Source organism: Silene latifolia, chromosome 10 (genome assembly GCF_048544455.1).
Source record: "Silene latifolia isolate original U9 population chromosome 10, ASM4854445v1, whole genome shotgun sequence".
Taxonomy (NCBI): domain Eukaryota; kingdom Viridiplantae; phylum Streptophyta; class Magnoliopsida; order Caryophyllales; family Caryophyllaceae; genus Silene; species Silene latifolia.
This window is the reverse complement of record NC_133535.1, coordinates 4,075,350-4,103,240: the sequence shown is the minus strand read 5'-3', so window position 1 is coordinate 4,103,240 and position 27,891 is coordinate 4,075,350. Positions and strand designations below refer to the sequence as shown.

The following is a 27,891-nucleotide window of genomic DNA, read 5'->3' as shown; positions in this document are numbered from 1 at the left end:
GAAACAGTGAACAAACTGAGGGCTCGGCTTGGGGCCGAGCGAACTCACTCCGACGCTCAAGTCAGTAACTTGGAGAGGCAAGTTGTTGTTGCTTGGCGAAGTATATATTGTAGAGAGATAAGGAAGATATTACCAGATGAATAGTGGTTCTTAGGTTAAATTGTGGATCATTTCCTCAATGATAGTTGAGGAGTATTTATAGACTTTCACCTTTTGTCACGTAGTGGCCAAGTGGCCAAGTGGCTTAGCAGGTGGAAAGACTGAGCTACCCTCGGCCGAGGGGCCATGGCAGGCCGGCGGGCCCTGTTGACTCGCCGCCGAGGGGTCTTGGATATGAGTTCGCGGATGTGTGCCCATTTGGTTGGTTGCCCGGCCGGGACCCAAGAGACAGCCGACAGGCCCTTGTTAGGGTCGTCTAAGCCGTTGACTTGCTGCGGGTATCTTTGACCTTGCTCAATATGTTGACTTGGTCAGCGGGTGCAGAATATATCCCATCAATTTGCCCCCAGCGTAGTCTATGCCGTGGTATGGGTTCCGATGTATGTTGAGCGTATATTCTGCGTAAGGCAAACACTTTCTGCCCCGGCTTCTTTTACCTCGGCGTGGCTCTGCTTAGGCCGTACCATATCCCCCCACTACTACAAATTTAGGCAACTACAACGCCCCTTTAACAACGATTATTCACGAAAATCACAATAGACGTTGTAGAATGTATGGCGCGAATTTTACTAAAATCAATTACAACGGGTATAGTTATAAAAACCGTTGTTATTATTTTTAACAACGGGTCACACATGCGGAACCGTTGTTAATAATTTGGCGCAAAATTGGCGCAAAGTTAGTGAAAAGTAATCACAACGGTTACTTTTGAAACCCGTTGTTAAAACTTATTTAACAACGGGTGTTTTGTACAACCGTTGTTAAAACATATTTCACAACGGTTGTTGTTTAATAACCGTTGTCAATACCTTCCATACTATAAACCACACAAACAAGTCTGCTGCTGACCACAAAACACAACCCTTAATACACAAACACAAACACAAAAACAGCAGACAAACAAACACAAAACACATACACACTCTCTTTCTCTCTTTCTCTATTTCTCTCTTTCTCATCGTCGCTTTATCTTCTCGCCGTCATTGTGATTTCATCGTCTATTACGTTCTGTATTTATCAGGTAAATCTCGCCGTCCTTTGTCATCGTCATTATTTTCTTTTTCTATTTATTTCTTTTGCATATATGTGTTTTTATCGACCATTATGTTATTTGTTTAAGTATTGTTCGCATAATTAGTTACTAAAACAATGAAGAAGCAAGATGAAGAAGTAAGATAAACATAATTAATATATATATATATATATATATTTATAAATACATAAATTAAAAAAAAAAAATTACATATGTAAAAATGCAATTCTTATATTTTCATGGAGGATCTTATTGTGCTCTATCGTATCCATCCTCTCCTCCTTGGCTATTTGGAGGTTCCGTTCGGCAGATTGCTATATCGTCATATAGCCGCAATCGCGCTTTGCTCCGTCAAGCCATCTTCTTTGGCGTGCTTCGGTGCGGATCGAGCATCCGCAAGGTAGCTCCTGAAACTTTCCTCAATATGGAGGAACCGACGGATGAAGTTGTTGTTGTTCTCGATCATGGTAAGAGTCTTTAGGATGAAATCATTCATTTTCTTAGAGTTTTTTGAGTTTGATTTGAAAGATTAAGTAGAGTTTGTTTTAACAGTTAGAGTTTGGAGATGAATATATGAGATAATGGAAATGTTAGTTGAGATATGCAATGTATTTATACTAAGCAATGTGTGGGTTGAGTTAATTGCTTTTTAATTAATATATATGTTAGGAAGTTGTGCCATAATCATCATCATCTCTCTCAATAATGCTGCTTCAAATCCTATTACTAACCCTTCTCATTCCATATTATCCGTTCATATGTACAGTGAATGTCAGTAATAATGCATGCATTGGAATTCTAACAGGCCGTAATTATGCATGCATCTAGTAATATTTAATTTTTTTTTTTTTTTTTTTTAAGAACAAACAACAACGGTTATTTTAAAACAACCCGTTGTCTTTAGTTATAAAAACAGTTTTGTATATTACAACCCGTTGTTATAACTTTCCCCCCAAAATTGAGTCACACTTTCCACAACGGGTTTTTATACATAAAACCGTGGTTAATATTTTTAACAACGGTTTCCTTAAGTAAACCAACCGTTGTTAAAACCTTCTACAACGGACGCTTTAACAACGTCCGCTTTTTTATATAACAACGGTTTTTGACCGTTGTTATAGCCTGTATCTGTAGTAGTGCCCCTCCACATGGATGTGTGATGGACATCCGATGTGGAAAAGAAAGTGGTGCTGGCCGAGACCGAGGTTGTGAGCGCCGTGGGCTTTTGATTGCTCCCAGCCGGTGCTGACAAGCTTGGTTGATCATGTGGCCGGCGGATGGTAGATACTTAGGAGTTTGTTGAGGAAGGTGAATAGGCAGAGAGATTTGAAAGGGCGTGTTGAAGACGCTTGGTCACTGTTGCATTGATTGACGTCCAACTGTTGCAACGATTGACATTCCGTGGTTGCATGTCTGACACGTGTCCGTTTGCTGATTGGCTGGCGTTTCATGGGCTGAGCCCGGATTGGTCCTTCTTCATGGGCTCTCCCCTATAAATAGGGCAGTTAATCCCTGAAATTGGGCACCAATTTCATTTTCTCAAAAATTTTCTTCTTTCTAGCCCTTTTTGACGAAACTTCTCTCTAGCTTTCAGAATCATTACTCCGGCGTAGCATTTCTCTTCAAGGTAAACAAACAAATCCTCTCTTATTAACTTGTAAGTTTTGTTGTAAACATGTCTTCCTGCTGGTCTTAGGGCCTAGTAAGCCTGCGCCGGGGGGTTCCCCGTCGCGTCTTGATGAGGAGGAGATACTAAACGCCATCCCGATAAGGTTTGGGGGCCCTAGATCTCCGTCTCCTGACGTTGATGATGACTGTGAGGAAGAGATTCCTTCTGGTAAGGAGAGGCCGCATATCCTGGATCACGGTGAGGCGTGCATGACCGGTCCTGACCGTGCCTGGACCAATAAATTCGCCAGTTGTTCCGGTGGGACTCTTTTCGAGGGTCATTTCTACTTCGGTGAGGGGTACAAAATTTTTATCCCTGGGGAGGGTCAGGCGGTCTGTTGCCCTCCTCCGGGTCATATTGGTGTGTATATCAGGCACCTGGAGTATGGGCTCCGGTTTCCTTTGAATAAACACGTCATGGCCATCATCAAAGCTATGAACGTCGCCGTGGCTCAACTGCATCCGTTGGCCATTAGGACGATAGTTGGCTTCGTGTGGCTGTGTCTTTTTAAGGGGAGGTACCCACGATTAACTTATTCCGCCGGCTTCATCATCTTCGGGCATCGACCCCCGTTAAGGTGGGGTGGTACGGCGTGCGAGATGGAGCCGGCGTCCTCTCTGTTGATAAGCTTTCTTCCGCAAGGATTTGGAAGGGGCGGTGGGTGTATGTCGAAGTGCCGGGTGACTATCCGCTGCCCCGTTCCTTCCAGCACCAAGTCAACTTACGGTGCGAGAGTAAGAGGGAGCGTGAAAAATGGGTCTCCCAGAGTAAACTTAAGATGGATGCCAGTAAGGTTCCTCTTTGTGCGGATGAGGAGCGGGCGTGCTGTTGTTTGATCGAGAAAGGATGGGTGCCCCCGACTCAGATTATTCTTCAGGATGAGCTGCTTTGCCGCGTCGGCCTCATACCGGCCCTCAACCAGGGTGAGTAGGGTCGGTGTGAGGCCCATCTTTGTCTGTTATGCTCCTTGTTTTAGAGCTTTGTTTTACTTCTTTTATGTAACTCTTGTCTGGTTTCTTGCAGACCGGTTTGGCCAGGATCTGTCTGAGGGGACCTTGAAGAGGTTAGGGCTTGATAAGGACGGGAACGTCGTTGAGCGGCACCCTCAGGCTGACGGACGTGATCGTAGGCTTGCTCCCAACGAACTTATGGATAAGCAGCTGAAGGCACTGGATCCGGCGGCGGCTCAAGCACGGGTTCTCGGAGGCGTGCCGAAGAGAAAGCCAAAGGCGGCGTCCAGGTTGGCAACGGCGTCAGTCCCACTTCCTTCTTCAACCCCGTCGGCCCAGAAGGAGCCTGTGGAGGTCATCGATGTCTTCGAGGAGGTGGTGACCGTTGCGAAGGGCCCTCCTCCTTCGAAGAAGAGAAACAAGCCACTGCCGGCTTCTACCGTTGTCGGTGAAAAGAAAGATTCACCCGGTTCTCCGTCTAAGAGGGCCCGGATCGGTACGGACTTAACCTGTGGTTCAGACTTAGCTGGTTCGTTATGCATTCCCGATGACAGACTCTCTGATGTGTCAATGAATGTTGACATGGATGCGCTGTGTAAATTTTTTGTAGATCCGTCGTCGGCAGCCGCCGTTCTTACTGAGCGGCAATTAGAGAAGCAGCCTGAGAAGGCGGGTGATGGGAATGTCACCGTTGACTCCGTAATTCCGAAGGTTTCTCCCGCCGAGCTTGTGGCAGAGGGCACAAGAATACACAAGAGGCTGGCGAAGTGGACTCAGCTGGCCGGCTCCTACATTATGGAGCAAAGAAGGCTATGGCCTGTGCAGGCCGCCGATCCAACGGCTTAAGCTTGATCTTTCTGCTGCGAAGGGAGAAGCCGGGAAGGCTAAGCTTGACCTCCTTGCTGCTCAGAAGCGTGCGGAGGAAACTGAGAAGCAGCTACTGGCCGAGAGGGCCAAAGTTGAGACCGCTGATGCCACCTCTGCCCAGTTGCTGGAGGAGCGGGACAGGTACAAGGGTGGCTACGACGCCGTTGTCGCCAAAAGGGAAGAATGGAGGGGGATGTATGAGGCTCAGTCGGAGGCACTCGCGGACACTAGGGCTGTTCTTGCCCAAAGGGAGAAGGATATTGAGGTGCTTCAAGATAAGATCCTCCCTGACCTGTGCGCTAAATTCCGGGATCAAGCCGAGGAAGCGACCAGGGAGGCAATCAAGAGGCTCATTCCTGAAGACTCCTTCCCGTGGGAAAAATTTGAACAGCTTCAGGATGAGATGGCTGATGCCGCGGAAAAAGCGGTTGCGGAAAAGGAGGAGGCGGCGAAGGCGGCTCAGATAGCCGAGGCCAAGGCGGCCTATGATGCAAAGGTGAAGGAGGCCGAAGAGGAGGCTGAAAGGCTGAAGGCATGTGGAAATGACAAGCTTTCCTCTGGGCCGGCCGACGAAGTTGACACTGCTGCTGCCGATGGTGGGCAGCATCAAGCGTAGGGAGACGGGCGGTCGTCACCAGACTCACCCGGCGTCTCGGATAGCTTTAGCTGTTCGGGGGCCAACTACTGAGCCTTTCCTCCCTGCCATCTTTTGGCGCTTCAGAGATCATGTCTGTAACCTTTTGCTTTTCTTTTCCTTGTTTATGTAAAACTTTGGTAGGTTGCGTTTTGGCTTATCCTTATGGGGACGGCCGTCGTCTGCATTCTTCTCGTTTGTAATCTGTTGTCATTAATGAAAGTTTGCTTGTTTTGCCTCTGGCTTGGCCAAGGTCTTTTCTTGTCTTCTTGCGTTATTAATTGAGCGCTTTTTCATTTTTACCTTCGGCTTAGCCGAGGCAGCTAGAATGCGTATCTCAACTGCGTTTAACGTCTTTTTCTCGAACATGTTAGCGTGTTGGTCGCTTCCTCTTTCACTCTCGGTCTAGCCGAGGCGTCGGATTTGCGCTTCCCAACCGCCGTTGTGAACATGTTAGCGTGTCGACCGTTGTGTCCCCTGCCGGGCCTTCGGGTGACCGAGGCGACTAGGGGTTACGGCGCGACAGCGTTCTTTGGCGTATCGACCGTTGTGTCCCCTTCCAGACCTTCGGCGGACCGAGGCGGCTAGGGGTTACGGCGCGACAGCATTCTTTGGCGTATCGACCGTTGTGTCCCCTGCCAGGCCTTCGGCGGACCGAGGCGACTAGGGGTTACGGCGCGACAGCGTTCTTGGGGTGACTGCACGGCTTGGGCCGTGGCGTCTACCTCGATGCGACTGCGGAGGGGATGAACACTTTGATGGAAAAATTGGGTGATTCTTCATTAGATTTAAACATGCGTTGGGGTGCCAACAATTGTTTTGGACACCTCCGCCGCTACACAAAGTATTTCCTGAGATTGTCAGTGTTCCAATGGCTCATCAGAGGCACACCCTCCATGTCGGTCAGCCGGTATGTACCTGGCCTCATTTCTTCAACCACTTTGTAGGGGCCCTCCCAGTTGGCCGTAAGTTTACCATGGATGTTTCCTTTGTTGGTGGCGGCCGACTTTCTTAGGACTAGGTCTCCTACTTTTAAGTCCCTTTTGTGGACTCTTCGGTTGTAGGCTCTTTTCATTCGGCTCTGGTATACTGCCAAGTTGAGGCGTGCTGTATTTCGGCTTTCTTCGACCAGGTCTAGGGAGGTTCTTAAACCTTCCTCATTTTCAACTGGGTTAAAGGTGGCCGTTCTGTATGTTGGCACCGTTGCTTCAATTGGTAGGACGCCGGACCCATAGACTAGGTGGAATGGATGCACCCCGTTGCTTCTTTCTCCGTGGTTCGCAAGGACCATAGGACGCCGGGTAGCTCATCGGCCCATCTTCCCTTTAGGTCTTCAACTGTCTTCTTCAAACCGTTGAGGATTGTTTTATGGTCGCCTCCTTTGTCCGTTGCTCTGTGGGTGACAGACGGAGGAGTATGCAAATTTGATACCGAGTTCCTCCGGCCCAGCTCATTATTGTGTCACTCCAAAACTCTCGGCCGTGGTCGAATACCATGACTTGGGTAACCCAAAACGAGTTATGACATTTTCCCAGATTACCTTTCTTACGGCCGCCGTCGTCTTCGCAGTATCGCTACCGCTTCCACCCATTTGGTGAAGTAGTCCACAACGACGACAATCAAGAACTTTCTTCCGCCGGATGCCGTCGGAAATGGCCCTAGGAGATCCATCCCCCACTGTGCAAAAGGAAGGGGACTAAGTACCGGCTGCAGGTCTCGGGATGGCGCATGTATCACCGGAGCATGCATTTGGCAGTTGTTGCACTTTTTGGTCTTGGCTCTGGAATCCGCAAGCATGGTGGGCCAGAAGTAGCCGGCTCGGAGAGCTTTGTGGGCTAGTATTCTTGTCCCCATGTGATGGCCGCAGATGCCTTCGTGAATTTCTGTCAGTATCAGCTCCGCGTCGGTCGGACCGACACACTTCAAGAGTGGCCTCATCACGGACCTCCTGTATAATTCTCCTTCAAACACCAAGTACCTTGCTGCGATCCTTTTTAGCTTCTGTGAGAGACTGCGGTCCTCCGGTAACTCATTCATCAGTTTGTACTTTATTATCGGAGTCTTCCACGTCGTCTCGGCCTCTATGTCGCCCACCATTCCGACGGTCTCAGTAATGCTTTTGGCATTCCGATGTCCACCAAAGACGGTTCGATTCGATATTCTTGATGGTTGAATCGGCAAGCTTTCGAGAGCGTCGGCTCGGTTGTTCTACGACTGGAGATACATTGTATCCGGAAGGATTTCAACTTCGAAGTATCGGCTTTTACCCTTTCCAGGTATCTCATCATCCCGTCGTCCCGAGTCTCGTACTCTCCTCGATTTGATTAGCCACTAATAGTGAATGTTTTCAAAATGATGTGCTCCCCGGCAGCCCCTAGCTAGCTCAACTCCGGTTATCACCGCCTCGTATTCGGACTCGTTGTTTGAGGCCGAGAAGGTAAATTTCAAGGCATACTCAAACTCGTCCCCGTTTGGGCCGATGATGAGTATCGGCTCGAGTTGTTCTTCGTGGAGGACCCGTCGGTGTATACCTCCCATACTCCGGGGTTTTGCTCCTCTTGATATGTGCACTCGGCCAGGAAATCGCCAGGTCTGTTCCTTTATCGAGGGCCTCGGCTTGTACCGAATGCCGGAAGCCGGGATAACTCATCGCCCATTTGATGAGTCTGCCGGATTGCTCAAATTTTTCCAATGCTTTCTCCAATGGTTGGTCGGTTAAGACCGTCACGGGATGTGCGTCGAAGTAGGGTTTCGGTTTCCTTGCGCAACGACGACGACAAAGAAAAGTCGCTTTCTCAATCGGCGGGTAGTTTCTCTCGGCGGGCAACAACGTATGGCCGACAAAGTAGATTGGGTCTTCTTTGTTTGTCCTCTTCTCTCGACGATCACGACACCGACCGTGGCCGAGGTAATCGCTATGTACAGATATAGCGTCTCCCCAAAGATCGGTCCGGGACGGGGTTGGGAGAGTACGGAGATGAGCTTTTAGTTGCTTGAAAGCCGTGCTCTGTTCCTCCCCCAGCTAAAGTCTTTATTCCCCTTCAACACTTTGAAGAATGGGGTGCTCTTGTCGGCCGACCGAGAGATGAAACGGGCTAGAGCCGCCATCCTCCCGCAAGCATCATAACCTCTTTTCGATTCCTCGGCTCTCGGCGCAGATCCAGGATTGCTTGGACTTTGTCCGGATTGGCATCAATTCCCCGGCGCCGACAAGTACGCCGAGGAACTTACTGCCCGGACACCGAAGTTGCATTTCATCGGGTTGAGCTTCATCTTGTATTTTCTTTGTGAACAAAATGTCTCGTGTAAATCGGCTAAGTGCTCGCTGTCGGACTTGCTTTTTACAATGGCATCGTCGACGTAAGCCTCAATGTTTCGCCCTTTTTTATTTTGGAACACTTTGTCCACCAGTCTTGAGTAAGTTGCGCCGGCGTTCTTTAGACCAAACGACATCATTTTATACATGTACGTGCCGTTAGCAGTGATGAATGCGCATTTGGGCATGTCTTCTTCGGCCATGAATACCTGATGATACCCTGAGAAGGCGTCCAGCAAGCTCAACATAGTATAGCCTGCCGTCGCGTCGATTAGACTATCTATCCGAGGCAAGGGATAGCAATCTTTGGGGCACACTTTATTAAGATTGGTGAAATCTACACACATCCTCCACGCCCCCGACGACTTCTTCACCATTACAACATTAGCTAACCATTCAGGATACGTACAGGGCATGATAAAGCCCGCCGTCAGTAATTTATCCACCTCGGCTTTGATGGCTTCATCTTTTTCGGCTGAGGAGTTCCTCATCCTTTGCTTGACAGGGCGAGCGGTGGGGAGTACGTTCAGCTTGTGAACAATTACCTCCCGGCTCACGCCTGGCATCTCGGCCGCTGAGTAGGCGAAGACGTCCTTGTTCTCCCTTAGCAGGTCTAGGAGGGCGGCCCTAAATTTTGGCTCCAGGTTGACACCGATAGTCACGGTGCGCCCTGGGTCAATTTCCACCTCTTCGGTCTCGGCTCCCTCGACCATGCCGACATTTGAATCCATGAAGTCGCCCCCCTGTTGCAAGGATGAGCTCTTCCCCTTTTCTGACTTCCTTGCCACTTTGAGGGATTGCATGTTGCATCCTCTGGCAGCTACCTGGACGTTGACCACCTCGTCCTTCTCGTCCTTGAAGACGAGCTTATACGCTTCCCCCCGGTCCGAGACATACATCAGTGTCAGGGCCCGGACGGACATCACGGCGTCGGTCTCGCTCAGAGTGACTCTGCCTATGAGAACGTTGTAGGAGGACGAGCCGTCAATGACCACGAACTCAGCTAGGACATTCCTAGCCGCGTTCCCCTCGCCGAACATCACTGGCAATCTGATTGACCCCAGGGGTACCAGGCCGGCCCCGGAGAAACTGTACAGCGGATTGGTGCAGGGGCTCAAGTCCTCAACCTTCAGGCCGAGTCCCAGAAAGCACTCCCTGAACATAATGTTTGTGTAGGCGCCTGTGTCAATCAGGCACCTCTTGACCAGGTGGTTGGATATGTCCAAGTGGATTACAAGTGGGTCGCTGTGAGGGGCGATGACTCCCTCGTAGTCCTTCTTCCCAATAGTTATATCGGGGATGTTGGAAGCGGTGGCCGCTGTGTTGGGCACAAAGTTGATGGCCTGATACAGCTCGTTCAGGTGCCGTTTGTGCCCATGAGCGGACCCACCGTTCTCGTTGCCCCCGATGACGACATTGATCACTCCTATCCGTTCGAAGACGGATTTTTTATTCGAGCCGCCGGCATCAATCTTTTGGCCTTTGGCGACATACTTGCCGAGGCTCCCCTTCCGGATCAGCTCTTCGATGGCATTCTTCAGATGCCGGCAGTCGTCAGTCAAGTGGCCGGTGTGGCCATGGTACTCGCAGTACTGGCTCGTGTCACCGTCACTCCTCGGCCTGGGAGGCCTTTCCCACTTCTGACCCTCGTTCTTGCTCAGGGCGAAGACCTCGGCGGCAGATACGACCAAGGGGGTATGGCCATTGAAACGTTTCTGGTAGTTCGGTCCTGAACTCCCCCCGGCGCCCGCCGAGTCCTGTTTCCTGGCGGATCTGTCAGACCGTGACCTATTATTGTCACGGCGTCTTTCGTCCGGGTTATTCTCCCGGCGACTCTTACTCTCTGAGTGTTCGGCGTCACTGGGGCCCACCCAGGTTTTGTGGTAGTCCTCCACCTTTATGGCTTGATCGGCCAACTTCCTGGCGGAGTCTAAGTTCAGGCCGCCGCACTTGATGAGCTCGTTTTTTAGGTCTCCTCTCGGGAGGCCTTTCATTAGCGCGAAGGCCGCCAGTTCACTGTTCAGCTCACGAATCTGCTGAACCTTGGCGTCGAACCTCTTCACATAACTCCGGAGAGACTCGCCTCCCACAGACGGCGCCAATTGTTCCGGGTGTAATTCCAGAGCAGTTATTTGTTACCACCCGCGCTTGTAGAATGACGTCTTTGCTTGGCTTCTCCTTTCGGTCTCCTGAAACAGTGAACAAACTGAGGGCTCGGCTTGGGGCCGAGCGAACTCACTCCGACGCTCAAGTCAGTAACTTGGAGAGGCAAGTTGTTGTTGCTTGGCGAAGTATATATTGTAGAGAGATAAGGAAGATATTACCAGATGAATAGTGGTTCTTAGGTTAAATTGTGGATCATTTCCTCAATGATAGTTGAGGAGTATTTATAGACTTTCACCTTTTGTCACGTAGTGGCCAAGTGGCCAAGTGGCTTAGCAGGTGGAAAGACTGAGCTACCCTCGGCCGAGGGGCCATGGCAGGCCGGCGGGCCCTGTTGACTCGCCGCCGAGGGGTCTTGGATATGAGTTCGCGGATGTGTGCCCCGGCTGGTTGGTTGCCCCGGCCGGGACCAAGAGAGAGCCGAGCCAGGCCTCGTCTTGTTAGGGCTGTCTAAGCCGTTGACTTGCTGCGGGTATCTTTGACCTTGCTCAATATGTTGACTTGGTCAGCGGGTGCAGAATATGCCCCATCAGAACCAAAAAAAAAAAAGGAAGTAATGATAGGGTAAGATCGTCCAATAGCTAGTTTCTTCACCAAAAAAAACAAACAAAATCATCATCCAATAGCTAGTTATTTTGGAAGTTAAATATCTCTTTTATATTAATAATAATAGATAATTCTGTAGATGGGTGTTACGTTTAAACAATCAAAGAGCCGTTTTACGTGGTGCGGTACGACTGTCATATTCCATAACATTTTAATTAAAATGTTGTACTTTATGGATATTACATACCTTCTCCAACTCAACAAATCTTATCTATATTAATACAAAAGACAATACTCAATCCTCAGCGCGCCACGTCATTAATGCAGGTTTTTTTTTTTTTTGGAAATTCATGTTATGGTGGGACCCGTGAGTGTGCAATGTATTTATTTCTTCAGATTTCCGTCTTTTCAAACATGCGATAAATTCCGTCTTACAACAAATTCTATGAAATAATATTATGAAAAAATTCTATGAATTAATATTATGAAATACTTTTATACATTCCGTGTAAATAAAATTAGTAACATATACGCAGAATGAATTACAAATACGAGTAAATGAAATTGAATTACATAATTTTTAAAACAAAATTACATAATAATAAAATTACATAATTTCAAGAAGGAATAACATTTATATACGGGATCGAACATAAAACGCAAATGAATTACATACATATGTTAAAGTTGATTATATTAGATTATATTTCTTTTATCCGGATGTAAAGTTTTTTATGTATGCAATTTTTATTTACAAGAGTAGATTACGTTATTTCCTTATAAACCAGTGTATGTGAACACGTATTTGTAACAAATTTAAACATAATTTATGTAGATTGTAGATTGAGACCAACTAGATAAGTACAATGGAAATGCAAAAACAAATATACATCCAAAAACATTAATATTGGCCCAAATACATACCCGTGCAATTTTGCACGGGTTTAAAACTAGTTCTTTATATTTAATTAAAATACTTTTCATAAAATAATAAAAATATAAATAATTTGTTGAGTCGAAGGAAGTATTTAATTTCCTGGAAATCATATGGATCATTTTATGCTGGAGCATGCTCCTTATGGTAGTTTACAGTTTCACAGTTTGTTACTCTGTAGTTGAGCTGTAAAATCCAGGAGCAATTTGATATTTCGATAATATTATGATAATATATCATACCTATAATAATAATTACGGTTTTTCTAATGTGAAATATTCTGATATGGAAAATAATTATTCATAATACTTCCATATATGTCACATACGTAATAATATTCCCTTTCTTTTATAGTATCATAATCATAATAAAATAATTTTTTTTACCAAATTAATGTGATTAATTAGGATAATAAATTACCTATTCAAAATTAGAATCTCTTGTCTTACAAAGATTCCTAGTACCATTAAGAATCAACATACATTGTGTCATTGTGTGAGAATCCTGTTCACACACAACTCCTACTCCTAATATATATTAAAATAATACAATGTATATATATAGTCTGTCTCTCTGAAATTTTAGTAATATTACAATCTAACAACTTCAAACCAAACAAATTAAATAAAATTAAACCCTAATAATAAAACCATGGCGGAAATTCAACCCGTCAACGGTGCAGTCGTAGTCGAAGACGAACAAGAAGAATCCGTCGTAGAACAAGTACGCTTAACGGTTTCAAACGACGATGATCCGAAATTACCCGTATGGACGTTTAGAATGTGGTTTCTAGGCATTGGGTCATGTTTACTATTATCATTCTTAAATACATTCTTTTATTACCGGTCTGAACCGCTTATTATAAGCATGATTACCGTCCAAGTGGCGACATTGCCAATTGGCCGGTTCATGGCACGGGTTCTTCCGACGACTGTTTATCGAATTGGGTCGTGGGAGTTTTCGTTTAATTCCGGTCCGTTTAATACTAAGGAACATGTGTTGATATCTATGTTTGCTAATGCTGGTGCTTCGTTTGGTGGTGGTCCTGCTTATGCTGTTGGTATTGTTGATATTATTAAGGTTTTTTATTTTAGGAAGATCTCGTTTTTTGCGAGTTTTATCCTTATTATTACGACTCAGGTACGTCCGTTCACAAATTCTTGTTTAAAATCGTTTTATAAATTTTATAATATATACCGTCGTATTAGAAAGCATGTTTTTATTGTAAAACGCCTCATAGAATTATTCCGAGTAATGTGACTTTTAGCGAACACTATACTACCTGTCAATAAGACACTCCTTGCAATTTGAAACTTATGAGGCTTAAATTTGAACAAAAAAAAACATAATTTTCCGTCACAAACGGCTTGTTGTACAATTCCAATTATTCGCTTAATTTCTTAATCTTTCTCCTAATTAGTTTAGAACTAATAAAATTTCATGATTTTTCTCCTAATTAGTTTAGAATTAATAAATCTTATATTTCCAATTATTGGCCTATTTTCATGATTTTCCCCTAATTAGTTTAGAATTAATAAATCTTATATTTCCAATTATTTGCCGAATTTAATGATTTTTTTCTAATTAGTTTAGGATTAAGAATTGCCTAATTTCATGATTTTTCTCATAATTAGTTTAGAATTAATAAATCTTATATTTCCAATTATTTGGCTAATTTCATTATTTTTTTCTAATTAGTTTAGAATTAAGAATTCTAATTTATTTTCTAACTTCTATTGGAGATCAAAAATATGTCATAAAGTAAATCGGTAACGTAAATCTCGGATAATTATAGATTATAGAGATTAGAGAACCATAATGTGTTTCCTTTCTTGGAGAGTATTGAATATAAATCACAATTCGAAACGTAAACAATGTTTTGAGGAAGAACCTCATACCAAATACGTCTACTAAAATATCATGGACGAACATGAGCTAGTTTATGTGCAACTCAGTTAATTATTGACGAGGTTGTAAAATTGTAATGGGCTAATTGTGCAGGTACTTGGATATGGTTGGGCTGGAATACTGAGAAAGTATGTTGTTGATCCAGCTGAAATGTGGTGGCCCAGCAGTCTTGTTCAAGTTTCACTTTTCAGGTATATTTTTATTTTCATTTAACACAAATATTAACCGTTATTGTGCCGAAAAAGTACTTGTGATATCTCACCCTCACGTTCCCTTTTTATCAAAAACTTAACCATAAGTTGTTGTGTAGGACCATTTTATATATAAGACCAGCCCAATAACACAAAGTCCAAGTAAATTAGTGAATATGTCGCATATTTATCATAAGATATCGAATTGTCAAGATAAAGTTCAAATATACATAAAATTACATGTTATTTATGGGCTATTCTCCTTTTGAGCCATTTCTATGCTATAGGACGGTACTATAGGAGAATTGTTAAGAATTATTAATAATTACTCCCTCTGTCTCGGTCATTTGTTGTCCTTTTCTATTTTGGGGTGTCTCAGTCATTTGTTGTTCTTTCTATTTTAAGAATGAATTTGATGAGTAATTTGATCATTCCCACTCAATTTATTCCACTTGTCATTTAGTAATTGGCCCCTTCCCCCTTTTATTGGTCTTTGTGCCAAAACCAAAGGACAATAAATGACCCGAACGGAGGGAGTATAAATGTATCACTAAAACATTTACAAGGCTACTTGCCTACTTGTACATCAATTTCTGATGGTAATTCTTAAGAATTATACTATAATTAGCTTCTTATCGTATATCCTTGACCCCTTTGGACAAGCGTTTTTATAAATTGGAATAATCTGAGTGAATTTGTGCATGAAAACAGGGCATTACATGAAAAGGAAGACAAAACAAAAGACAAGAGCATATCAAGGAGCAAGTTCTTCATAATAGCACTAATATGCAGTTTTGCATATTACATATTCCCCGGCTTCCTATTCCAAACACTCGGAAACATTTCGCTAATATGCTTATTTGCCCCGAAAACAGTAACAAACCATATAATAGGATCCGGGTTACAAGGCTTAGGCATAGGATCATTTACATTCAACTGGAACGTTATAGCCGCGTTCCTCCAAAGCCCATTAGTTACGCCTTTCTTTGCTATTGTCAATGTCGCGGTTGGATATGTTTTGACGATGTATGTTGCAGTACCCATCGCGTACTGGGGGTTGAACAGTTTTAATGCCAGGACTTTTCCCTTCTTGTCGTCGGACCTTTTCACTCCTAGTGGCCAGTCATATGATATTACTTCGATTGTGAATAACAAGTTTCAACTGGATGTCGATGCTTATGCTAAGCAAGGTCGCGTTAATCTTAGCATGTTTTTTGCTTTTAGTTACGGCCTTGGCTTTGCTGCTGTCGTCGCTACTTTATCCCATGTACTCTTGTTCAATGGCAGGTATGACCACTCATTCATTTTAGGTATATTCTACGTGGTAACCCCGTGTTTTTTTATTTTCTACTAACCTTGTTTTTGTTAGCCTTTGATTGACTGGCCATAACTCACGTTCAAAAATTCTGAAAGAGGTGATTTTTTTTCAAATTGACCGGGTTTACGAGATGTTTGATCTGGAAAAAAAGCTTTCAGTTTCTGAACTCGTGGCTAGAATTACTGCCAGTCAAACTTTAAATTTTGCTGACCGTAACTCTTTGCAGCGTGTTTCAAATGCGACATTTTTTTTCAAATTGACCGCTCTTATGATATCTTTGATTTGAAAAAAAAAGTCGTCGCTTTCGGAACTCATGGTGTCAGTCAAAGGCAAAGGCATTGTTTTGTAAAAATGAGGTTACTATCTTACTATGTAGAAAATAAAAAAATACGGAATTACCACGTAGAATATCCCTTCATTTTATTATTGTCGTTTTACAAATTCCAATAATTCCTTAATTCCCGTGAAATCTTCTAAAACGACAAATAAAATGAAACAGAGAAACTAGAAAACATAAATAAATTATGCTAACTGGGTTGAAATAATGCACAGGGACATATACCAGCAATACAAAGCATCGTCGAGAGGGAAAGTGGACATCCACACGAAAATGATGAAGAAATACAAGGATGTTCCATTTTGGTGGTTCGGAGCATTATTAGTCGGATCTTTTGCTGTTTCTTTGCTGCTCTGTATCTTTATGGTTGATGAAGTCCAAATGCCGTGGTGGGGTCTCATTTTTGCCTCTGGACTCGCTTTCATCTTCACTCTTCCTGTCAGCATTATTACTGCAACAACTAATCAGGTAAACACATATACTGTCTATGTTAACTTTGATCACTACAAGAATTCCTGTTTCGGGCGACTGAAAATGGTCGCCCAAACCTAGTCGCAGGCATTAGTCGCCAAATGGAATTTGGGCGACTGATTTCAGTCGCCAAATAAGAATTTGGTAAAATCGATTATTCACTAAATCACTTTGAATTTTTGCTATGTATTAACGTGACACCTAGTTTAGTTGGTAGAATCATAAGAAGTGGTACTCATGACCTGGGTTCAAAACCCGTGTCAGCTGTTTATGACTGAGAACTGATTGTACTTTTTGGTTATATTATATGAATGCAGACACCGGGAATAAATATCATCACAGAGTATTTGATGGGTTTGATTTTACCCGGGAGACCAATCGCTAATGTAGTTTTCAAAACATATGGTTATATCAGTATGTCACAGGCTGTTTCCTTCCTCAACGATTTCAAACTCGGCCATTACATGAAGATCCCTCCTCGTTCCATGTTCTTGGTTCAGGTAATTTCCTCATTATTTACCCTAGTAAGTCTCCCTTGCGACAGGTCGCAAATTTTAACGTAGGAAATATGACCATTTTATGATAAAAACATCTACAAATTCTTATTTTATCAAATAGATTTTATCATAAAATGGTCGTCACATGCTTATAATACCCTTTTCTTAATGTAAGGGGGTAAAAGTAGACCTGGGAAAATCAACCCGACCCGAAACGACTGACCCGAGACCCGTAGTGACCCGATCAACATCACCCGAATGTAACCCGAATTGACCCGACCCGACCCGACCCGAACATGACTCGAGCTTCTTGACCGTAAATAACCCGACCCGAAAATGACCCGATCCGAAACCACCAAGCCTGAAAATGGCCCAACAAAATATAACTTTAACTGAACCGAAAAGACTTGAAATGGTTATTTCTTTATTATTCATAAACCCGAAAATGACCCGATCCGAAATAACTCGACCCGCCCCGAAATGAATTAACTCGAAATCAGTGAGAGACCCGAACTGACCCGACCCGAATTGGCCCAACCAGAACCTGACCCATTGACCTGTTTGCCAAGTCTAGGTAAAAGCATGACTAGATCAAATTCAGCATTACATTTTAGTGAGTACTAAGTATTTGTTGTATATCTAAAGTTTGTCTGTTGAAATGAACAATAGTTCATTGGAACTATAATAGCAGGAACAACCAACTTAATTACAGCATGGTGGCTACTAAATTCCGTCAAAAACATCTGTCATAAGGACCTCCTACCGGCAGGCAGCGACTGGACATGTCCGAATGACCGAGTATTCTTTGATGCATCAGTGATATGGGGCTTACTAGGACCAAAAAGGATGTTTGGATCAGAAGGCAACTACGGAAGCTTAAACTGGTTTTTCCTCGTAGGCATTGTGGGTCCTTTCATAGTATGGCTCTTACACAAAGCATTCCCGAGACAGCGTTGGATTGCGCTGATAAATTTGCCTGTTATGTTTGGTGCAGCCGGGTGGATTCCACCTGCTTCGTCTCTTAACTACAACTCATGGATATTTGTTGGGATTATCTTCAATTTCTTCGTGTTGCGCTATAGGAAGAAGTGGTGGCAGAAGTACAATTATGTACTCTCGGCCGCCTTGGACGGTGGAGTGGCATTCATGAGTGTGCTTCTGTACTTGGCTATTGGAGGTAAGACCCTTAATTGGTGGGGTGGTGCAGGAGAGGAATACTGTGGACTAGCTATCTGCCCTACTGCTAAGGGTATTGTTGTTGATAATTGTCCTGTGTTTCAATAGCGGGTTTGAACTTATTTATATAATACCGACTTTTATTTCACCGTGTTCTTCTCATTTTTCGTAATATGTGACGGGAATTTTGAAATATGAGGAGGATGCGCGAAGAAATAAAGGGAGTATATAGGAATAGAATCGTAACAAGTTGGTTAGTTTAATTTATATGGATCTCATTTCGGAGACTCTGGAATCCTTATTTTATTTTGTGAGTATTATTTCGATGTATCCTTTAATTAATTTGTGTCTGTACTTAAGTACCTTCTTAAATCAATTCAATTATTTCAAGCTTCATATATTTTTGCGGTTTTTTTATTTTGAATTGGAATTTGGTTCGAGAGATTTGTCTTGTGACGAGTTTGATTCCTCGTTACGCATCAAGGATTCAAACTCGTTCTATGTATTTTGAATTGGTGCATAAGGTCATATTACCTTTTTTTTTTTCATGCATATATACATGACATAGACACATACTTGTACATAGAGAGAATGAGAGATTGAGGACATGATTTATAGATTTTTAAGTAGGAAACCGTTTGTAAATTTTTCCGTATCCGCTCATAAATTTACTTACCGGCGTTATAATTGATAATACTTTACATAATACATGGTTTTTGTATATAGAAAGGTTGTATTAAGTGGAATTATTGATCTACTTGATGAACTACACAAATTATATTATAAGACCGTTGTATGGTAGACTCACCCAAAAAATAATTACATTTTATTATGGATTTTTCTATGTAGTCCTTGTGTTTTTTCGAATTCTACGTGGTACCCTAGATTTATTCAATTTCTTATATTTATTGGACAAGTTTGTGTGGTTATATTGTGCAGCGAAATTATAGTTGATTTTTGACCACACAAACTTGTCCAAAAAAGGAAAGAGTGAACAACAATGAAATTGGACAGAAAGAAAAAGAGGAACAACGTAGAAATTTTTAATATAAAGTAATTACTTTTTATCGGCGGCACAATATAACCGTCGTACCCAATAACTACTTAGATGAACTATGATCCTTGGATGTAGAACCTGGACGAGCAGCAAATCTAGATGTAAAAAGATGGGCATAATCTTGTTGGTCATGACATGCACTAATACCATCATCAAAATTTTGGGCATAACTTGAAGGGTCATACCCAAAATTACCGTCAACTTTTGACTTCTTTGGGTGGGTAACACACATATTTACTGCTACTGCACTGCTGTTTTTACAGTTGTTGTTAAAGCTTTTGCTCTTGCTTAGCATACTTTTAATTGGAGCCTTGATTTTGGAACTCACACCACATCTTGTTCCTTCATTCTTTGTTTTTGATGAAGATGATGATGAATCTTTCTCCATCTCTATTGTCTTTGGTGATGCAAATATGTAGTCTAGGGTAAATAATAGACGGAGTATTATATATCACGGTAAATAATGAATTCATTGCATGCCTAGATTGTCGTAATCTATTAGAGATTGTATTACACGGTAAAATTTTATTAAATAAGATTTTGGTGTATCTAGTATATTACACAATAAGATTTCATTAAATAAGATTTTTGGCATATACTCCGTAGTATATTACATATCTAGATTTCATTATATTTTTTACTTTGTTTAAAAAAAATAATTATATGCTTTAAATGCGTAAAAATAAGCATATGTTTTTGTAATTAAACTAACAATCTTATTTTTTTAATCATAAACTTTTTCCGAGTAAAAATGAAAGATTCGCTCTATTTTTATTCTTAGTATTTTTGCACATTAACAATTGTAGACAATTAAAAATAAAATTCAAAGTTCATTTATATATTATTATTAGCTCTAATTGTTAAGTTCTCTACACATGTCAATCTAAAATACCGTGCATTTACACGGGCTCTACACTAGTCTATTTATACAAGGTCAACAAGTACGGTGCGATTCAAAAGCCCAATTGTTTTAGTTAATAATTTCTCATCCCCTATTTACTAAATGAATAGGTGAACTCCAAAATTTTCCCTCCAAAAAGCATCTTTATAAATAAGGAAACTATTGCTAATTTAATTGTATTCACTAAATAAGGTAACTAATAATTATAATGTATTTCATTATATAATTTTTTTCATTAAATATTAACTTTTTCATCAACTTTTATAATTTTCACTAAACACTAAACTGTAGTATTTTAATTAAAATATAAATAATATAAAGTTATAAACTACTTTATTAAATCTTTTATTGATGTTATTATTTGAACATGACTTGACTCATACTATATATAAACAAAACAATAAATCGTTTTGATTACTTTCATGACAAAAACAAATGAGAGAATTAATAAATTGGAATCATTAGCTTTGTGGTATAAAAAATAATTTTTAAAAAATACATTTCAGTACGTTACTCAATTCTCTTTGACTAATTTTCAGTTTTAATTTTTTTTCTCGGAAAAATATACAATAATGAGAAAATGATTTGCAGTTCAATTTTACTCGGTTTTCTTGAATAATTTTACAGTTCAATTTTTTTTCTCATATCAAAATATAATAACATGAAATATGAAAAATTAATGAGATATTAATTTAGCATTATTAAGTAATATAAAAGTAAAAACTCTATAAATACCGCGCATTCATTGCGCGGGATCTAAACTAGTTGGTTAGTAAATCCTCACATAAAAAGCAAAATAAAATATTCATATACTTAAATAGTTAAATTATTCCTAATATGTTCCGTAGCAGAGAAACGGGAATTAGCAATATACTACAAATTACAAATACTTCATTCTGTACCCATTCTTTATCATACATGTATAATTGTAATTATGATCCTCTCCATTTTCTTTCTCTCCATTTCCTCTCACAAACTCATTTAATAATATTTTCTTCTTCATACTCTATTAATCATTTATTTCTATACATAAATCGTGAACCGTTCGATGTTGATAGAATTCAATCTCTTCCGTTGATCGGAAATAAACTCTCCATTTCTTTTTAGGAAATGAAGAGAATTTTTACTCGTATAATTGTTATCGTGATAATAAAGAGTCAATGGCAACTTCATAATATTGTTATAACTTTTATACCATTATAAAAGGGGTTATTTAATGGAAATACTATGAACTATGGGTGCCCTTCTCAAAATACTACGACCTATTAATTAACTACGATTACTAGCAACTATTGCACTCCCTTTCATAGAACAGAATAGGTCATTTTTTGACCGGATGGAGCAGGTTAAAAATTATAAGGGACCCACTTTTTTCCTTTAACACCACCACTACAACACCCTCCCAACCACTGTGGTCAGCCGCAACTCGTCTCCATCTTCTGCCCATAAAACCACATAACCCTCGCCTCCTTCCTCATAGTTACACTTCAATTTGTAATCGACAACACCAATTCAAGTCTGATATTTCTTTCAACAGTTTTGACCATGTCGTTCCACATCCCACCTACTAACCCTCATCAATTAGTGTGGCAGATTTGGGATATAGCCATAGTGACTAGTGGATGTTGGAATGGTACGAATCAAATGGGTTTGAACCGATGTCGGTTATTGCGGCAACGAGTAAGGCTCCATTGTTTTATGTTTCTCACAAATCAAATCCCCAACTCTCCTCTTATCATACCGCCGTTATCTTTATCAACACAAATCAAATTCCAGCCCTCCTCTTATCATTCTTCAACAACTTGAAAGCTCCATTGTTACCCCTGATCCCGCCATACCCTTTGCTAATTTCAATTAATTTAACAACCACCCAATTGAAGAAGAACCCAAATCTACAAAAGGCCAATTGGAGAAACAACCCAGCAATAATAGAAATAAGTAAAAAAAAAAGTACTAGATTTACACATGATAATTGCACAAATAAAACACTCCATTTACATTTACCCACACTAAAAACCAGTTATAAATGAAATCCAGAAGGGAGAAAATAAATGAACTGGATGTAAAATTGGGATGGGTAGCTGAAGGTTGTAGTAGTGATGGATCGACATTTGGCGGTTGGTGGTGTTGGGCTAGTGGCTGATGGTGCGGTGTGATGTTGCGGATGGTGTAGGTAATGTGGTGATGAATCTGATGATAAAGGTAGGGTGGGTTTATGAGTGGGTTTGTATAGAAAGTAAGAAGACTTTACTTGCTAAACAGGTAGTAGGTTACCTAGTGTAATAGGAGAATAGGGAGTTAATAGTTGCTAGTAATCGTAGTTAATTAATAGGTCATAGTATTTTGAGAAGGGTACCCATAGTTCATAGTATTCCCATTAAATAACCCTTATAAAAGTGGGTTTTTAATATCGAGTTTGTTATTGATGTGATGTATCTCAATGTTATAGTGATGTAATTATAAACAAACTTACACTTCCTCCGTTTAACTCCACTCTATCGCTTTCAATTTTCTACACTATTCACAAATAAACATTCTATTTCAATTTTCTCTTAATATATAAGTGAAAATATATGCATGCGGGATCTTGTTTGATTCGTCTTTACGAGTACATTAAAAATATCTAACTTTTATAATTTTTGCAAATAAGTAGCTAACGATATTTACCGCGTAAAACACGCGTTGACAAACGTGATAAAGTAAAGTGGTAGAGTGGAGTTGAATGGAGGAAGTATAAACGAGTAGGTTTGTTTCCATTTGAAAGTGAGAGCATCTCCAATGGTTAAGTAAAAGGACTTGCATGCAAATAAAAACGTTTTCAAGCTACTTGTTTAACCATTGAAGCATTCTACATGTACTAGCTTAAATTGAGCTAGTAGCTTCATGAAGCTAATAGCTCAAATGGGCCTACAAGAAAAAAATCTACCAACTAAAACAACACACTTGAATATTTAATTTTTATTTTCTAGGTAAAATAAGTAAATGTATTAATTAAAAGAGTATTGTGAAAGGTAGTTGATATATGGGTTCATTTAAGCCACAACACTAAGCTAGTAGCTTACCATTGTATTAGTTTGTAGCTTACAAATATTTTAGCTTGAAAATCTTTTGTGGCAAAGATAAGCTAGTTGTAACATTGTAGATGCTCTGACATGTAACATCATGGGAAACTTGCCCAGTTGCTTTTATCACAATGATCAATGAAGCATTAATGAATTTTCAATAAGTGATTTTAGCAACTTTGATTAACAGAGGAAGATAGGTTTGTGCCTATAATTGGGTGTGAATGTGTGATCCTTAATATTGAGTGTTACAGATATAATGGTTTTCTGGTCGAATAGTATTCTATAAGAGCAAATTCAATGGTTAAGTTTGAACACTTATTTGCAATTTCTTAAAATTACAAGTTAGTAATTTGACCATTGGAATTGTTTAGGTAGACTTGTTTAAACAAAGCTAGTAGCTCCATTAAGCTACTAGCTTAAGTGGACCCACAACATCGAAGCAACCAATAGGAAAATAGTCTTGATTTTTTTTTCTTTCTACTTCTCCAGCTACAAAAAAAAAAAAAAAAACAAGCTAAACAATTGAAGTACTTTATTAGTTTATATTTGTTGTATCTTAAAATATGATATGACAAAGTTAAGCTAGTATCAACTAGCTTACCATTGTACTTGCTCTAAATAAAGTAGATTTTTGAGACTATGTATGTTAATTGTTTAGTAAAAAGTGATAGAATATTACAATTTTCCATAAAAATAGCATTTAATTCTTTCCATTTAAGGTTTCTTATCCTATGCCTAGTGGGCATAGGTTAGAAAAACCCTTTTGCTTATTTGAAGTATAAGTGTTTTAAAAAAAAAGGAAAAAAATACTGACTTTTATTGAGGGTTAATAAAAAAACAAAAGAAAAACTTAAATATTTTACTTCGGGGAGAAATCAAACTTTGGGCCTCAAAATAATAAAAAAACGGAAATTTCTCATGGTACCCTCGAACTTTGACAGATTACACATGGTACCCCTTACTTTAAGTTTCTGCATATGGTACCCATGTGTTTACTATTTTCTTTCCCAAAATACCCTTAACCTACCTTTCGTTATAACGCCGTTAGTTGACCTCTTCTAATCCTAATCACTCCTCATCTTCATCTTCCTAAAAAAAAACCCCAAATTTCTTGACATTTACCCAGAACCCTAACCACCATTTCTCTTCCTCCTTCCCTGCAAACAACTATCTAACAACTACTTGTGGATATAATTAAAAAAAATAAGGTGAAAGTCATGTGTAGTCAGATGATTCGTATGCCCTAACTATTATGTCACATCCCCACACCACAAAATCCCCTTAATGAATCCCAGAAGCAATTAATTTCGCGGTAGAAGAATTGAACAATTTCAAACCCATAAACAATCAATTTCAAGGTCACATCTTTCAACCCATCATCCTCATTCACTTCCTTCCCCGCACAACTCGGGTCCGAAATCGAGAAAAAGTAATGCGAATCATCGGCCTTCACAATCGTCTCCTCCTTAACCAACGGCCATTGCAACTCATCCGAAACGCGCGCCATAAAAGCAACGATATTATCCCCATGACGAAGCTGAATAATAGAAACTTCCCCAATCGCAAGTTCAACACTATACTTCTTTTCTTTCAATCAAATGAACAATTGCACTGGGGATCGAAATTAGGGTTTCCTCAACGGCGCAACATCTAGCGACGATGCGGACGACGCGTCTTTGTAATTCTCCGGAAATAGGTGGGCTTGTTGCTTGGATAGTTTGTCATGGTTATTACATGTTCCTGAAGTTGCCTTGTTGGGTAATTTTTTTAGGTGTTTAACTGTGGGACAAATTGGGTTGCCTAAGTCTGATCCTAAGCTGTTGCAGATCTGTGAACAAAAATTCTTGCATGTTAATGTTAATTTGGATAATCCATAAATAGCTTATGACGAGTGGTGGTTGTCGGAGTCTGGTGGTGGTGGTGTGGTGGTAGTGTTGGGGGTGGTGGTAGAGGGGATGAGTGAGATTAGTCTTGAAGATGTAAAGCAAGAAGATGAAGATTAAAGATTAGATTAGAAGGTGTGTTATTGGTAAAATCAACTTAAGCAAAAGGTAAAGGGTTTAGAAGAGATAAACTAACGGTGTTATGACGGAAAGTCTGCTAAGGGTATTTTGGGAAAGAAAAAGGTAAACACAGGGGTACTATATGTAGAAACTTAAAACGAGGGGTACCATGTGTAATCTGGCAAAATTCGAGGGTACCATGGAAAAACACAGATAAAAAAATGAACTTCCCTAAACAATTCAAGTATCCAACAAACCACTAGACCCCAAATGCCCACACTGTAAATAAAGAATTTGCAGTAATAAATAAATAAGTAAGATAACTACTTCCTCTCATCCAGACCAAAGGTTACAGTTGCTTTATCACACTTGTCGAGGCATGTTTTATAACGTGCATATCTTTAGTTACACATTATTAAAAATTATAAAAATTTGATATTCTTATAACATTCATGACGATAAATCAAACAAGATCTCACATGACTATATTTTGTCTTATAGATTAAGAATAATATCAAAGATTCCCTACGACCATGAATTGAATAGTGCCAAAAAGCAACTGTAACCTTTGGTCTGGATGGGAGGGAGTATTTACCAATACTATAGGTGACTCACAATTCCGCAGGGGTGGAGTGTAGTGGTTAAAAACTTGGTGAAATTCCTAAGGGACCAATGTTCAACCCTACCTAAAAGCGTTCTTGTGGAGTATTTATGGCAGTATTTATGGTTCGAGTTTATTCCTTCTAAACTTTGAGCCTATCACCTCGGGGTGACTTATCTGATATACGTGACATGTAGGCTATCACATTTTTTAATACGCAACGAAGTAGCAACTGCGATTGCCAGCGTAAAAAAAATAGAAAAAAATGAAAACTGGAGGACTAAGGATCTTCTCCAATTCTAAAAAAGAAATGAAGATCCATTACTTCTGAACGCTCCGAATTAAATATGGGTTCGATTAGATGATTGTAGATTTATTTGAAAACAAAAAGGTAAATAAATGAAATTGAAATATACTCCCTCCGTACCATACAAATGCTAACGTGGTAAAAAATGAGGTTTTTAAGAAAAGAGGGTAAAAGAAGGGGTAAAGAGGGAAGAAAATAGGTGGGGTATGTAATTGTGTTAATTGTGAGTTGGTATGTGGAGTATGTAGTGACATTTTATGTAAATATTAAATGGGTATAAGGATAATTTGGTAATGTTGTGCACCAAATAAGGAATGTTAACATTGGTGTAGTACGACCGTATTAGGTAAGTGTTACTATTTTTTTTTTTTTTTTTTGAAACCCACATGGGTAAATATATTACTCCAAAGAAATATAGCGACTAGCTACATCAGGAAGTTGCTCAAACCAAACCGAACGACCCGAGACTACTGGTAGCGCATGAGCCAGAGCGTGAGCTACCTCATTGTTCTTTCGAGACACAAAAGAAAAAGCAACAGAACCAAAAGAATTACAAAGACGTAATATATCATCTAACACAAGTGCAAAAACACTACGACCCGTTTTCCTGGCCTTCAGGCCGTCTATAACTTGAGAGCAATCACTTTCAACAATCACCGCATCATGACCTACCGTATTAGGTAAGTGTTACTATTGATCTAGTATGAAGGGAGTATAATACAGTACTCCCTCCAATCCAATCCAAACTACCCATTTGACTTTTCACGGTCTACGAGACGACACTTTGACCACGTTTTTCTCCATTTATATATTAGTTTTTTGTGTCGAAATTATAATTTTCCGAAATCTCTTTTTATAACAAACGTAAATATGTAAATTTTATGTATAAATTTTAAAATTTTGACTAAATATAATCGATGTCAATATTTAACAAAGTTGACATTAAAAAATAAATAGATAGTTTGGATTGAATTGGAGGAAGTAATATTTTATAAGAGAAAATAGAGAGAATTTATTTTGCGGCGAGAGTACCCACCCCATTTATCACAAAATCTCATTTGTGACGGCACGTATCCGTCACAAATGACCCAAATAAAGGAGAGGGGAAAGCACATGGGGATGCCCCCACCTTGTCCCCCCTATTCGTTTTATGAGTGATATTCCGTCACTTGCTCTGACCCGTCTTCAGCAAGACTAATTGCCATTTATATTTTTGTACCATAGTCCATAGGGTATAATAATGGTATTTGGGCTCAAATTGGTCACACTGTGAATAAAAAAAGAAGTCGGCTGGCAATCCAAAAAAACCACTAGTCACACTAGTCAACCATAGAATCCCTTTGTTCTCGATTGACGTAACGCAACTAGGTTGTACCAGCTCATTAAAAATTCTCGACTGTCTCCACACCATTCTTTACTGTTTTACACTGTTACCTCTCTTAAATAAATAAATACTTTATCTAATCACTAAAATTAAGGGACACATTAACGCTACGTAACCCTCTTAATAAACCCCCACCTCTCTCTTTCCCTCTTCATCTACAATTTCACCCTCCGATTGGAACGATAAATTCTCGTATAAGACCGTCTTACATAAAACTTAAACTCTTTTTTCTTCTATCATCTTCAATTTTATCCACTTATCGGAACAACAAATTCTCATATAAAACCGTCCTACCTAAAAATTTGGATAAAACTGCTAATTCTCGTGTAAAACCGTTTCACCAAAAATGTAAGCTCGTCTTACCTAATTTTTTTTTTTGGCTAAAACAGTGTATTTGTAACCGC

The 27,891-nt window shown here is 40.4% G+C and overlaps 1 protein-coding gene across 1 annotated transcript; it reads left to right on the top strand.

Annotated features, from left to right (window-relative positions):
• The first annotated feature begins 12,854 nt into the window (after window positions 1–12,854).
• On the top strand, window positions 12,855–18,562 carry LOC141604758 (oligopeptide transporter 2-like). Its single transcript, XM_074423249.1, has 6 exons — window positions 12,855–13,411; window positions 14,273–14,370; window positions 15,082–15,657; window positions 16,241–16,493; window positions 16,814–16,996; window positions 17,663–18,562. The coding sequence occupies exons 1-6, from the start codon at window positions 12,923–12,925 to the stop codon at window positions 18,275–18,277; spliced, it is 2,214 nt and encodes a 737-aa protein (XP_074279350.1). The 5' UTR covers window positions 12,855–12,922; the 3' UTR covers window positions 18,278–18,562.
• The last annotated feature ends 9,329 nt before the right edge of the window (window positions 18,563–27,891 follow it).

Excerpts from the sequence above, each read along its gene's own strand:
- LOC141604758 (XM_074423249.1), top strand. The coding sequence starts at position 12,923 with ATGGCGGAAATTCAACCCGTCAACGGTGCAGTCGTAGTCGAAGACGAA. Across the intron at positions 13,412-14,272 it reads TCCTTATTATTACGACTCAG|GTACTTGGATATGGTTGGGC; the intron begins GTACGTCCGTTC and ends CTAATTGTGCAG. Across the intron at positions 16,494-16,813 it reads TTACTGCAACAACTAATCAG|ACACCGGGAATAAATATCAT; the intron begins GTAAACACATAT and ends ATATGAATGCAG.